Genomic DNA, 13433 nt, shown 5'->3' with positions numbered 1-13433 from the left:
GTAAAATTGTTGCCGCTTTAGCGGCAGGAAACTGCCGCTAAAGCGGCGATAATGAGCTTGATAATATGCCCTTGTGAATTCCAATAGAAGCCCATGTTCTGATGTTAACATGGGCTTCTATTGGAATTCTCTACGGCATATTATCAAGCCCATTATCACCATTTTAGCGACAGTTTCCTGCCACTAAAGCGGCGATAATATTAACACCGTTCCTTGATAATATGCCCCTTAGATTTTCAAAGCTTCATCCTACCTGTATAATTGAACAAGCGAGACAATGAATTGTGTACATGATGCATGAAAGATCTGATAGTCTGGGGCCATATGAAATGGTTAAAAAGAGTGAATGTACTCATAATTTAGGGTTGATTATGAATTTGTGAAGGGTGACAAACCTATGTATAGAGGCATTTATTATGTGTGTCGTAACATTTTTTTTTCTACCCTACCACAAATTTGGTTGGGTAGCTGCTATATTGCTCTAATGTTTCCTTGGTGTGCCATGCAAATGAAATGAGTGAAAACTGACTCAAAGTGAAACATGTTTTTGGAAAATTGCTTGTGGATATGTTTGGTATTTTGATTCCTGCTTTTGGTGTTGCCAGGAATGATGATGAGATTATAAAGTTGTAGACGTTGGATAATTGAATTGCAACTAACACTACTGGATCATTAACCAAGATTAAGGAAGAAATTATTGTTTTATGTGCTATAGGTGTGCAGAACAGACTAGCTTTAGATATTCTTCTTGCAAAAGAAGGAAGTGTGTGTCGTGTGTTTAGATTGAGCCAGTAGTGTGCTTATATGCTTTATAACAGCAGACTTTATAATAGTAGGCTTGTTAAGCAAGATATTATTGATATTACTATTGTTTTACATGATGCAAAAGCTCATGAAGAAATAGGTATGTGGGAAACTGTTGATTTATAATTTGGTAATGTGGGTGGTGGAATGGTGAGAAAGATCCTACCACCACTAATTATAATCATATTGTGTGTAATACGTTTAATACTTATTGTTTTTTGGACTAGTGTGTTATAGAAAGGCATCAAATTGTGGGTTTAAGAAAGAAGATGTGACAACTGGTACGAGAAGGAAATGGGGAGAGTATAAAAAGGAGGATATGGAATTATTGGAGCCGGAGAATTCAAAACCGAAAAAGAAGCAAGTGAACTGTGAGATGGTTTTGTAGTGTGCTTTTGTTGTGTGGATTATCACCAGAGGGATGGATTCTGGACAGTTTCCACAATTATTGAAGCTCCACTTTTAATTAATATATGAGAGTCCCAAATTAAATATTTTTCCAATGTTTCATATAATGAAAATGTTAAGCTTCACATTAGTAGGCTTTGGTCTACTTGTGATTTCACATTGCAAATTTCAATTACATGTGAGGCACAGCCTGGGAATGTTAGATTTCTCTTTCTCTGACTGGTCATTGAGAAGCCTTACATGAGCTTCAATATGTGAGTAATATATGACATTTAGTTCTATGGTCATGTCCACAGTATAACACTTTTAAATTGTATTAATGTCTGCTCATTTTGTTCATGATGTTCCTGGAGAGGATGGATTTACAATTGCATAGAGAATTGAAGGCAACTTTCTTCAGCTGAATGTAGATACTGTTTATACTTTCAATGTGTCCTTGTTTCTGTTGAAGAGCATAACACAGCATAATTCAATAGTTTAGAGTAAAAGTCATATTGCCATGTGATGGTTTTCTCTTTTACTATCAGATAGCCCAATGTAACTTTCTATGTCAGACCTCTGTGCCCATAAGGCTTCACTATCAAAAAGTGTATAAAAGTACACCATTTGGGAAATGAGCCAGGTCTTCCTCTGGACCTCTTAGAGAGCAGACCGTATGCTAGCATGTTTTCATTCTGAACTTAGAATATTGCTTCAGTTCCTTAAACTTACTGAGCAGTCCTTAAAACTAATTTGCTTTTTATCTAGTTTAACTTGTGCTCGACTGTAGACTGTGCTGGCCTCTGGTTTAGCTTAGGGCTCATTTTCAGCTACCAAATAATATGTTATATTTGTTTTCATTTTGAAACAATTGACTAACCATTACCTTTTCCCTTCTGTATTTTTTCTTACATTTTATTAAACATTCATGATTTGTACTTTAACCCTTGGCTTGTGTATATTTTTATTTGTTTTGTTTCCTATGTAATTTCGCTGCCTATAAATTAATTTTATGTTTAGGGATCTCATGTTTTAGGACTCATATATAGCCCAAATTCATCAATCAGTCCTTTTCATGCAAAGAGCGCAACAGTCATGGTGCTTTTGTAAATGGGCATCCCATTTGGCCACTGGGACAGTGCAACATATTATATTTAAATTGTATCCCACCCTGCAGATAAAAACTTGATCCTGACCTTGGACAGCAAGTTATTGAAAGGTGGATAAGCTGTTTGAAGCACTGTTCTTCCTTTCATTGTGCAGCCGGCAACATAATGAGAGGGAAGTCATCCCCCACAGGGTGATTCAGTGAATAACTGCACCCACCTGCAAATGGATGTCTGGGGCATCCCCATCTCTCCCTCAGAAAAGGGACCGTCAGGCCTCACTTACAATGTGGCGCACAATCAGTGAGCCACCTTTGTCCCTACACCTGCATCTATAATAAGGTATAGGGGCAGAGGCAAAGGGCTCCCTCATTTGGTTGTGGCCACGCCCTAAGCAAATGGGGGAATGCACACTTGCTATTACCAACCCACTTTTAACATTCAGAGTGATCTGTACTATACAAAGGGCTACAAAAGTGTCTGCAACCCTTTGTGTATTATCAAAGTGACCTGAGGGGGGAAACAAACAGGTGCACACACCCATTTTGACCCGTGACACTTTCCATAGTATGGTCCCTAGTCCACATTAATCCTTTGTGTGTGCTCCTTATGATTGTAGGGTGGTTTGGAGAACCTCAAAACCCAGAGAAGGACATCATCTTACAGGTGTGTCCTTCATATTTGCCCTCATAGCAGGTTGCAAACCATGAATAGGCCTTGGATGCTGCAGAGATAGCAGGGTTAGTGTTATGGGTATCAAAGTTGTTTTTTGTCCGAAACTTTTTAAATAGCAAGTGTCTAAGAATTTGAAACATGATGAGGGGGGCTACCACCCACCTCAAAGAATAATCAGAACGTTTGTCTGGGTGAACTCTTAAAGTCACTAACTTAACCAGAGCTCATCTCCATGATAGTTATGGGATAGAGCAGACAGGCTTAACTTGGGTCAATGTGTAAAGTATTTATGCAGCACCAAAACAGTAGGAAAGACAAAATGAAAACCAATTTAAAAAAAACAAATTTGAAAAATAGATTAAAATGTGATATTACACTAAAATTACAAAACCTTAATGGGAACCAGAGATATGAATTTTAAAAGTAGAGGTTGTCCATAAAAAGTGAAGAAAAAATGTTAGTCAATGGTTGTGGTAGACTGGGACCAAGGTGCAATTTCAGGCAGATCTCAATGGATTCTGATTCAGAGTCACCTAGTGGACTAGTCCTGGTGAAAGACTGGATGTCAGAAAGTATAAGAAAGTTTCTAAGTCCCACTGGTTCGACTGAACATTTTTTTAAAGTTGCCAAACTTTCATTTAGACAACCACAGGAGTACACTTCGAATGCCCCCAGAACCTCAGGGGATGCACTTTGAGACTCACCGGTTGTCAGACAGAGGCCAACAGAAGGGTTCAGTCCAGGTCCAGTTATCACTGGTCAGCTGAGTACTTCCAGGAAAAGTCCTCTTGAAGCTGCTTGTTGTCTTCTTGTAACCGTACAGAAAGTGAGAAAACAGACCTTTGCAGTCCAAAAGCAGTGTCCTTCAACAACCAGACTGGGGATACACAAGAATTGTCTGGGCATCATTTTCTCTCCCTTTCAAAATTGCCCCAAGTGTTACATGTGGGTCAACAGCCCAGACAAGCAGGATTTGACACTGTGCTGTCAAAAGGAGGCCCACGCCCACTCCCATGACATTCCGTTGAGCTCAGAGGAGTCATCTCTTCCCATTCAGGTCAGCCTATTCTTTGCTCCTGGTGGAAGTCCACACCTATTCAAGGCTTGAGCACAAGCTGAGAGTTGGCAGAGGCTTATGCTAGTTAACCTTCGGAGAGTTCAGGCTAGGAAAGGGTGAATTTCTAAAACTTACTTCTCCTTAGTGTTTATTCAAAATCTGACTTCACCATCGAATTAGATTTTAATAACTATTACAAATAGTCATAGAATTATTTTTCTAGGTAGTCCCTTTTCCAAGTTAGCATTATTAGTATTTTATGCTTTACTCTGGTTTTCTATGTAGGACAGGTAGACGTGCCACAGTGAAAATAGCTTTTTGGGGCTTTTCTCTATAGTGACATGGTAATATTAATTTTCTACATACCCCATTTTTAAATACCATGCACTCTACTTTGTGGGCTATAGGAGCTGTATAAAAGTGGTGACACTGTTATATTTAAAAGATAGGTTCTTACCTGTAAAAAGGGGTATTTTGAAAGGTCATGCTGCAGGTTTACCACTGCATCAGCAAGGCTACAAAGGATATCATAAAACCATCTTTGCTTTGCAACTGTAGTGGATGGCACGATAAGAGCTGCTATTCACTAGTAGCATTTAACGTCTAGGCCTTGTGTACCTCTTTGTACACCATTTCCAAGGGACATTTAGTCAAGTTAAATATACCAGTTTGGAATATGCCAATTCAGCCATGTTTAACTGCATCGCTGCGGCGGCTTTTCCCGCTGTGTGCGGCAATTTACGAAAAGCCGCATTACGTGACAAGCTCAGCTCGTCATCCGCACACGACTACCGTGGCTGATGATGAGCTGGGCTCGTCATCAGCAGCGAAGCGGTTAAAGGGGGGCCCACAGGCACTTTACTACTGGTTAGCATGGGTAAAGTGCACAGAGGGCCTGATTACGATGTCGGTCGGAAAGACTCCACCGACAGTCGGATTCCTCTAGACCGTGTCGTAATCCATCGTAATTGGTCAGTCGGAAACAATTCCAACTGACTGATTACGATGCAGGGGAACTGTTCATTCATTCCAAAATGGTTCCGACCAGCATTTGGAGAATCCTAGTCGGTCTAAGCCGATTCGTACAGCTCTACGGACAGCATTTCCAACTAACTGATTACGATGTCAGATTCCGACAACCCTTCAAACTTGGTCTGTCCAACACATAAAGGGGGTCGGAAACTGACTTTGTGGGCTTTATCAGACCCCCCTTCATCCTGAGACCTCCTGTTTGGGGTTGAGAGGGTACCCAAGGGACCCCCCTGTAAAACCCTGGTTAGAAGAAGGTGGGGGAGCAGATAAAAGCTGTCAGTGAGTTCTAGATTTCTGAGACACAGATAGAGAAGTCACTTTGCAAATGTCAGAGAAATCAGGGGCGTTTGTGATGTGAGTACTGCAAATGTACCTCTTCTTTACGAGTGAATTCCCAGTACCCAAATTTTATGACAGCAATTCTACAATAGCCTTTCCGCATGGTGGTGATGACCTTATAGAGTTTTACACTCAAGACGTCTCTTGCCATGCCAGAAAGAACAGTTTCTAGGTAAAAACATATATAGAGTGACAAAGCTTAAATTGAATGGACTTCCCTCTGCTGGTGTTGCAGATGTACCTCCTGTACCATGCAAGTGGCTAGAAGGTTCTACTACTGCTTTCTTAACCTTATGATCTCATTTACTGTCTTACTCTTCTTGCATGCCATACTTTCTCTTTACATTCAATATCATTTGTTTTTCCATTAGTTTTCTTGTAACCATAGCATCTTTCTGTTTCCACAGCGTTTAACATCATCAACATTTCCGCCCCCAGCACGCTGATCCGCTTGGAAGGTTATGTGATCTCCATACCGATCGCATACACTTTCACCACTCTGATCCCAACCATCATCTGGAGATTGAACTCAACCACTCTTGTGAGTTGGGTGCTCAACTCTACAAATCCACAAATCAATGACCTCTACAAAGACCGACTAAAGATATTCTACCCAGGCTTTATCAATATTTCCAGTGCTGTGTTGACAGATAGTGGCAACTACACAGTAACAGTGAAAGGACCACTTGATCAGATTCTGGCAGAAGCAACAATCCAAGTGAATATTCAGGGTGAGTTCTGTGCAGAGTGGATGAGCACACTCTAGTTGATTTGCAGCAAAAAGAATCTTAAAGGCTTCATGTAACAAAACTGTCCATTCAAGAGGGTTGAAAAAGTAAATTGATAGGGCCACCAAGGAGAGAGAGATTAGCTACTCTAACAAGTCCACTTGTAGGGGAAGGTTTCACATCCACCCTCTAAATTTAAAATTACTTTTTTTCAATTACTTGAATAATACATACTATTCTTATTACCCAAATCAATGGTATCTATTTTATCAAACTCAGAACAGTGAGTCAGCAGGTAGCTAGGCAAGAACTCTCTCCCACATGCTGAGTCTAATGTCACCAATCTAATGTATTTTTTGTACCTATTGCATTATGTCTATGTGAAGCTTTGTGTAATATGCTGTTGGCACTTAACGTTGCTTTTCCATAACACGTGTATTTGACCAGTTCTCTGAGGGCAGGGCAAGGTTTTTGATTTTCGCAGTCATTAGATGTTGAATATTTCCATATTGGCTCTTTTGTTTGATATTCAGACTAACCAATGTCACTGTTCCTATTGCCTTCACTCCCAAGGTCTTATAAGTGACTTACACACATGGGTGAGTAGAATAAACAGGATCTTTTACCTTATTTTTGCACATAAGTTTGACTGCTCACTTATCTGTTACTCCCTATCGGTTTTCTAATTGCAAAAAACATATATTGCTGTTTCTTATACTTTGCTCTTTCATATAACTTGCCTCCTCTCTTTCTGTGTCCTTGAGACGACTGTGCAAACCTACAACGCCTTGTGTTCTATAATTACAGACATAATCACCATATTTTCCCCAACTGTTGTCGAAACTACAGTGGGTGGCTTGATTTCCTTGCCGATCGCATACACTCCACCCTTGTTGACACCTGTCATCACTTGGACCCAGGGTAAAAAAACAGCTGTGAAATGGGACAAAGACAATGCCCTTCTGCAGATTGATGACTCCTACAAAGGTCGACTGGAAGTCTATGGTGCTGGGTCCATTAACATTTCCAATGCTGGACTCTTGGATTCAGGCATCTATACAGTGAGCGTGGAAGGAGTGGATTCAGGTCCAGTGACAAGAAGTATCAATGTCACTGTTAAAGGCAAGTTAGCATCTACATATTTACTCTCAATTAAGATAACCTGTTCAGCTGAGGTAACAAAGCAAGTTGTCTATTATTACAATGTATTGAGTCATCTGTGGTGGAGTTTAACCAAACCCCCGGGAGGCATCAGGTTTTTTTTTTATGACCTAAATGCATTTACTAATATTTCAACCCAATTGACATACAATACCAATTTCGTACAATAATTTTTATATCTAATGATGGTATTCATATGATTAGCAATTTTATTGAGCCCATTATGCTGGCATTTTCTTGTATGTTGTTCAGGTATAGTCATGTACTTTAAATGAAGAGAAAGAAAATAAATAAAACTATCAACAATTGCTCCAGACCACCAGGAAAATGCCCAGTTGAAAAAACAGACAGTCCTGGGCAGGGTGTGGGTCTATGTCTGTTGGGTCCTATCCAGTTCCTTATTGATTTTTGGGTTTGGCCAATCTCAGTATGTGTGAGTGTTGTGTTTCTATCTCCATGTCAAATGTGGGATATATGTTACTTTCTTAGATCTCTTTTTTTCCTCACTGTGTAGTGTGTGCTTTCACTTGTAGCCCATCATTGTCAGCAGTGGTGGTGCTTTTGCTGATCACCGGGACATAGCTATGGTTCTTTTTTCTAGCAATAATGCTAGAAATAAGAATACATTTCAGGTCTTCTTTGGTTTAGAAGTTGTTGTGGTGACAGGATATCGAGGACAAAAGTATTATGTGCCAAGAATATCAAGAAGATAAGTGCATATAGGCATGAATAGATTTACTATTCTTAACTTCACTGCTATGCACCTTGAAAATACATTCACATATATATATACATTGAATGAAAAAACTAAAGGTTACAGGGAAGTTTTAGATTTCACTCATACAAAACCATAGAAATTCAGCAGTTATAGTTACCCGAACTAACTATAACTTATGCCTCTGCAATGCACTGCTTCTGACCTCACATAATACATCACTCATGACATGGTCACTGACATCACTGATGACATCACTGTTGATATCTTAAATGACATCACTGATGACATCATACACAAAACTGTGCCCACACCCACTCACTCTCATACAATCTCTCAGACTACTCCCAAACAACGACTCATATACTCTTTCACAGGCCCATACATCACAGGCCCATACAAGTACTCACACACCCACTCACACAAAAAATAGCTCACCCATACAGCCACTCATGCGCCTGCTCACTCACCTATACAGCCAATCAAACATCCAGTCATATAGACATACAATTAATAGCACACCTGTTCATATACCCACATAGCTACTCGCACACTGAGTCAGTCACCCACACAGCTACTCACACACCTACTCACTCACTCCTACAGTCACTAATACAGCCACTCATTCACCCATACAGGTACTCCCACTCCCACGTACTTACTTATATAGATACTAACTCATGTACTCATTTGCCTATATGATCTCTGACTCAAACACACACTCACCCATATAGCCATTTTAACATTCACTCACTCTCCCATACAGTCACTCACACACCCACTCATTGACCCATATACCACTCATGCACCCACTCACTCAGTCATACACCATTGACACACCCACTCGCTCACCCACATAGCTACTCACTCACCCATACAGCTACTCACACACCAATACAGACCCTCTCTCACCCATACAACTACTCACACATCTATAGAGCCACTCAGACACCAACTCACACATGGATACACAGTCACAAATCCACTCACATAGTATGTGCTACAAATAGTATCACTCAGTAGAACGCAAAGTATACTAATTTAACTTTGGTTGTATCTTACTATATATCTTTAACACTCAGTAACATTTAGAAAATACTCACTGTCACTGGATGATGTCATCAGTGATGTAATTTGAGATGTCATCAGTGATGTCACTGACCATGTCAGGAGTGATGTAATATGTGGGGTCATAAGCACTGCATTGCGGGGCATAAGTTTTAGTTAGCTCAGGTAACTACAACTGCTGAATTTCCATGGCTTTGTATGCTTGAAATATGAACCTAACAATAACATCCCTGTAACCTTGCTTTTTCCAGTCAATTTCTATGTTTCGTTTAATTCTATTTCCTAACCGGTAAACTTTGAGAACGGGTGTGTGAGTGGTTGTATATGTCAGTGAGTGGGTGTATGAGTAGCTGCATGGGTCTGTGTGTGGATGGTGAGAGGCTGTGTGGGTCTGTGACTGGGTGTGTAAGTGCCTGTGTGGGTCTGGGAGTGAGTGTGTGAGTGCCTGTGTGTATCTAATAGTGGAGTAGGTATGTGAGTGGTGCTATGGGTCTGTGCGTGGGTGTGTGAGTGCTTGTATGGGTCTTTTAGTGGGTGTATGAGTACCTGTGTGGGTCTGTGAGTTGGTATGTGAGTGTCTGAGTGGGTATGTGAATAGATGATGCATTCTCCGAGTGGGTGTGTGAGTCTCTGAGTAGGTCTGTGAATGGATGTGTGAGTGGCCATATGGATCTGTGTGCAGGTACATGAGTCTCTGTGTGAGTTTGTGAGTAGGTGTACATGTCTGGGTCGATGAGTGGGTAGGTGCATGAGTGTCTGAATTGGTCTGTGAGTCAGTGTCTGTATGTGTCTATGAGGGGGTGCATGAGTATCTGAGTGAATGTCTGAGTGCATCTGTGAGTGGGTGTGCGAGTATCTAAGTGGGTCTGCAAGTGAGTGTATCAGTGTCTGAGGGCTCTGTCAATAGATGTGTGACTGCCTGAGTGTGTGAATGGGTCTCTAGGTTACTGTGTGGGTGTGTCAGTAGCTGTATAAGTGACTGGGACACAAATAACAACACCTTCATCCAACAAGAGTCCACGGTTGTGCACAAAATATCTACCCAAGTAGATTATTACTTGGTAAATTATTAAGTGCTACATCCTTGGGTACATGTCCAGTACATATGCTTCACTACAGCTGCATAATGTAGCACAAGGAAATGTCGCCAGTGACCTTGTGCATGTTTTGGCAAAGTGAGTGTTCCTGGTGCGTCATTATCCAGAAATATGTAATAACATGAATCCTCCAATGGAGAAGACTACGAGAGTACAAAGAGGTAAATCTCCACCAAACAAGGGTCTTTCCTCTTAACTATATGAAGTAACTGGTGGAGATGTCCTCATATTCCTTGGCATCAAGAACCCCTCACTAAAATCAGCGGGAAACTGGTTGTAGGGCTGCTTATTAAGCTGTCTATCATCCTGGCAAAGGCAGGGAGACCTTTTCATAATACTAAAGTAGGCAGGGACAAACGGGTTCTAAGTGATTTGAACATTTCCATACTCGTTGAAATTTAAAGAGAGAACCATGGACTATGTTCTCACCAGGACACGACAACAAGGTGTCAAACTCACATACAGATAGCGCTCCAATAGACCAACAATGCTGTCAGTGCCATGCAGGATTTCAGATTTATTTTCACCATGAAATGAAATGAAAAAGCCTGGCATAGGCTGAGAAAACCCACTTGTTTTGCCTTCACCAAGCACATGAGTTAGGATAATTTATCCTTTACAGAAGTGAAGCTTCAACGGGGCACCTGCTCTGTTAATATTGTACCTCAAGTTGAGGTTTAATTTCTTTGAAATGAGCATAAGGGACAAAACAGCCCTGAAAAAATCTAATGGGGGAGAAGGGCCACACAGACCCAATCCCAGGCCTCTTTTGGCCCTGGGGCCCTGGTCCAATGGGCCCAGATCATGTGTGTACCTGGGTGCCCTGGTCCAATCCTGGGCACCCACTGTACTATGGAACTGTGGGAGAGTCTCAAGCCCCACATGATTCCAGCTAGCACCCGCTTCCTGCAGGAGCCGAATTGCTGCTGCATGCAGGGAGCTGATGGAAAGGGAGATCTCCGTGTGCAGGAGCAATAGTTTCATCTCTTTTCCTGCCTGTGTATCTGCGTGCAGGGAAAGAGATGAAAACTCAACTTCCAGCAAGTGGGAGCTGTTTGACAGCTCCTGCCAAACAAAAGCAAACATCTGGGTCACAGGAGTCTGCACCCCAGGACATAGCAGGAGCCAGCCTTGGTCCCTTTCCTTCTCTGTTCACGGGCCTGCCCCATGCAGGTGGTGGTCCCTGGGGCCATATACGGCCCAGAGGGTGGCTGTATGCCCCACCCCCCAGTATTATTTATTTATTAGGCCCTGTGGAGGTGGTGGTCTTCAGGATCTGGGGGCTCCTAGCAGCCCTGGAAAATTGTTTTTACTGTCCCAGGGAGATGTTACTGTCCCAGGAAGTTGGAAGTAGGGGTGGGCAATGAAAACCCAGGAGGGGGGTACACGTGGCCCCCCTCCTTTAATAAAAACAAGGGTGGTAATGGTCCCTGGGGTTTCAAAAGACTCAGGATATGGGCCCGTGCACCCCTTCCTTTTTTCTATAAAATGCCTCCGGGCTCTGGCCCACCAGGGACCCTTTTCATAAAAAGCATTGGAGCCTGTGCTTGTTTTTTTTGCCACAAATGTATGAATTTTGTGCCAATTTATTTTTAAATAAATGCTTTTTTTGTCCTGGGGAGTCTCTCTGGGACCCCAGGACCAAGGATAAGGGGTCAGGGTAGCCAAACCCTGTCCCCTTTTCTGTTTTCTACTCGGCTGAAGTTTAAGATGGCTGCCAACACTTCCTGGTTGAAGTGTTGCCAGCCAATCAGAGCTCTGCAGATTTCTGTGCAAGCTCATCATTATGTGTGACCGCTTCACAACCACGGATATACAAATTTGGATTTCCTTTAATTTCTTAACAGCTATTGAATGGATTTACACCAAATAACAAAAAGCGTGATCTGCAGAACAAAATCTACCTTGCCAAATTTGGTATAATTCTGTCCAGTCGTTTGGCATGTTCAAAGAGGCTATAGGAATTAACATGAGAGGAAGCATTTTTTTACCCTCCTTTTTCATGAACCAGAGGGTGACAGTGCTGTACCAGAGGGTGGCAGGGGTGAACCAGAGGGTGCTGTAATGAACCAGAGGGTGGCAGTGGTGAACCAAAATGTGGCAGTCGTGAACCAGAGGGTGGCAGTGGTGAACCAGAGGGTGAGAGTGCTGAACCAGAAGGTGGCAGGGGTTAACCAGAGAGTGGCAGTGCTGAACCAGAGGGTGGCAGTGGTGAGCCAGAGGGTGGCAGGGGTGAACCAGAGGGTGGCAGTGGTGAACCAGAGGGTGGCAGTGATGAACCAGAGGGTGGCAGTGGTGAACCAAAGGGTGCTGTGCCCATACACGACCGCATGGGTAACTTCGCCATGCAAGCGGCCCGTGAAAATGCAAAAAGCCCCGCGAACACGCAAAAAACCCCCCGAACACGCAAAAAAACCTGAGAACACGCAAAAAAACAAAAATCAGCAAATTCGCGGATTTTACGGATTGCGAATTCGATTTCGCGCGAATTCGTGGAACTCGATTTCACGCAAATTTGCGGAATGCGAATTCGCAAATTTTGCCCATACTTAAAAAAATGCAGCCCATCAGCAAAATCATGGCTTCTGTGGGCAATTGTCAGTAGGAGGCAAGACAGGCCACAAGATGCATCCTGTCAGGAAAATCAGGGCTTCTGCTGGTGCAGCAGCGAGTTAGTGAGCAGGGACACAAACTCACTGCACCATTGTGAAGCCGCAGGAGTCCAGGCATGAAGAAGTCACCACCGCCTTTTGAAAAGCGGTGGGGGCTCGGCGAGTGGTCAACGGGCGTCCGGATACTCAGAGGTTTGTGGAACCATCCCGGGGGCTGCGGCAGACACCAGTCAGGTGTTGCAGCAAGTCCCGGAGCAGGGACAAACTCGTCTCCTCCACAACACAGCCCAGCCGGGCTCCCGACGCGAAGAGGACACAGCCGCCCCCTAGCGAGTGGTAGGGGCTCACAAGGAGTCGCCAAGCACCCCAGACACCTCCGCCAAGATGGCCGACCCAGACCACCAAAACATCAGCAGCACGTCCATCCGGGGTACAGTGGGGAGTGCGACACAGAAAAACAACAGCATAGCCTACAACATAGGATCAGCTGGACCTTGCGAAGCGCCTGCCCTGCAGGCCTAATCTGACATGGGCTGTAACTCTCCCCTGGGATCCACCACTCCATCACCCAGAACAACTGCAGTAATCCGTGAAATGTGATTGGATAAAAGAGCACCCACACAGGCGCTGTCTAGGCTTCACAACCTCCCAG

General features: G+C 42.9%; 1 protein-coding gene across 1 annotated transcript in view; it reads left to right on the top strand.

Moving 5' to 3' along the window:
* Positions 1-13433, top strand: part of LOC147701190 (uncharacterized) — a 197643-nt gene that overhangs the window by 36307 nt on the left and 147903 nt on the right. The window contains exons 3-5 of the mRNA XM_086929316.1: positions 1032-1175; positions 5808-6131; positions 6936-7250. Coding sequence (XP_086785442.1) covers positions 1032-1175; positions 5808-6131; positions 6936-7250 — 783 coding nt within the window. The remainder of the gene's footprint in view (positions 1-1031; positions 1176-5807; positions 6132-6935; positions 7251-13433) is intronic.

The sequence above is a fragment of the Lissotriton vulgaris genome, chromosome 7 (genome assembly GCF_964263255.1).
Source record: "Lissotriton vulgaris chromosome 7, aLisVul1.2, whole genome shotgun sequence".
NCBI classification, from domain to species: domain Eukaryota; kingdom Metazoa; phylum Chordata; class Amphibia; order Caudata; family Salamandridae; genus Lissotriton; species Lissotriton vulgaris.
Note: the sequence above shows the minus strand (reverse complement) of the source record. Positions and strands in the feature narration are given on the sequence as shown.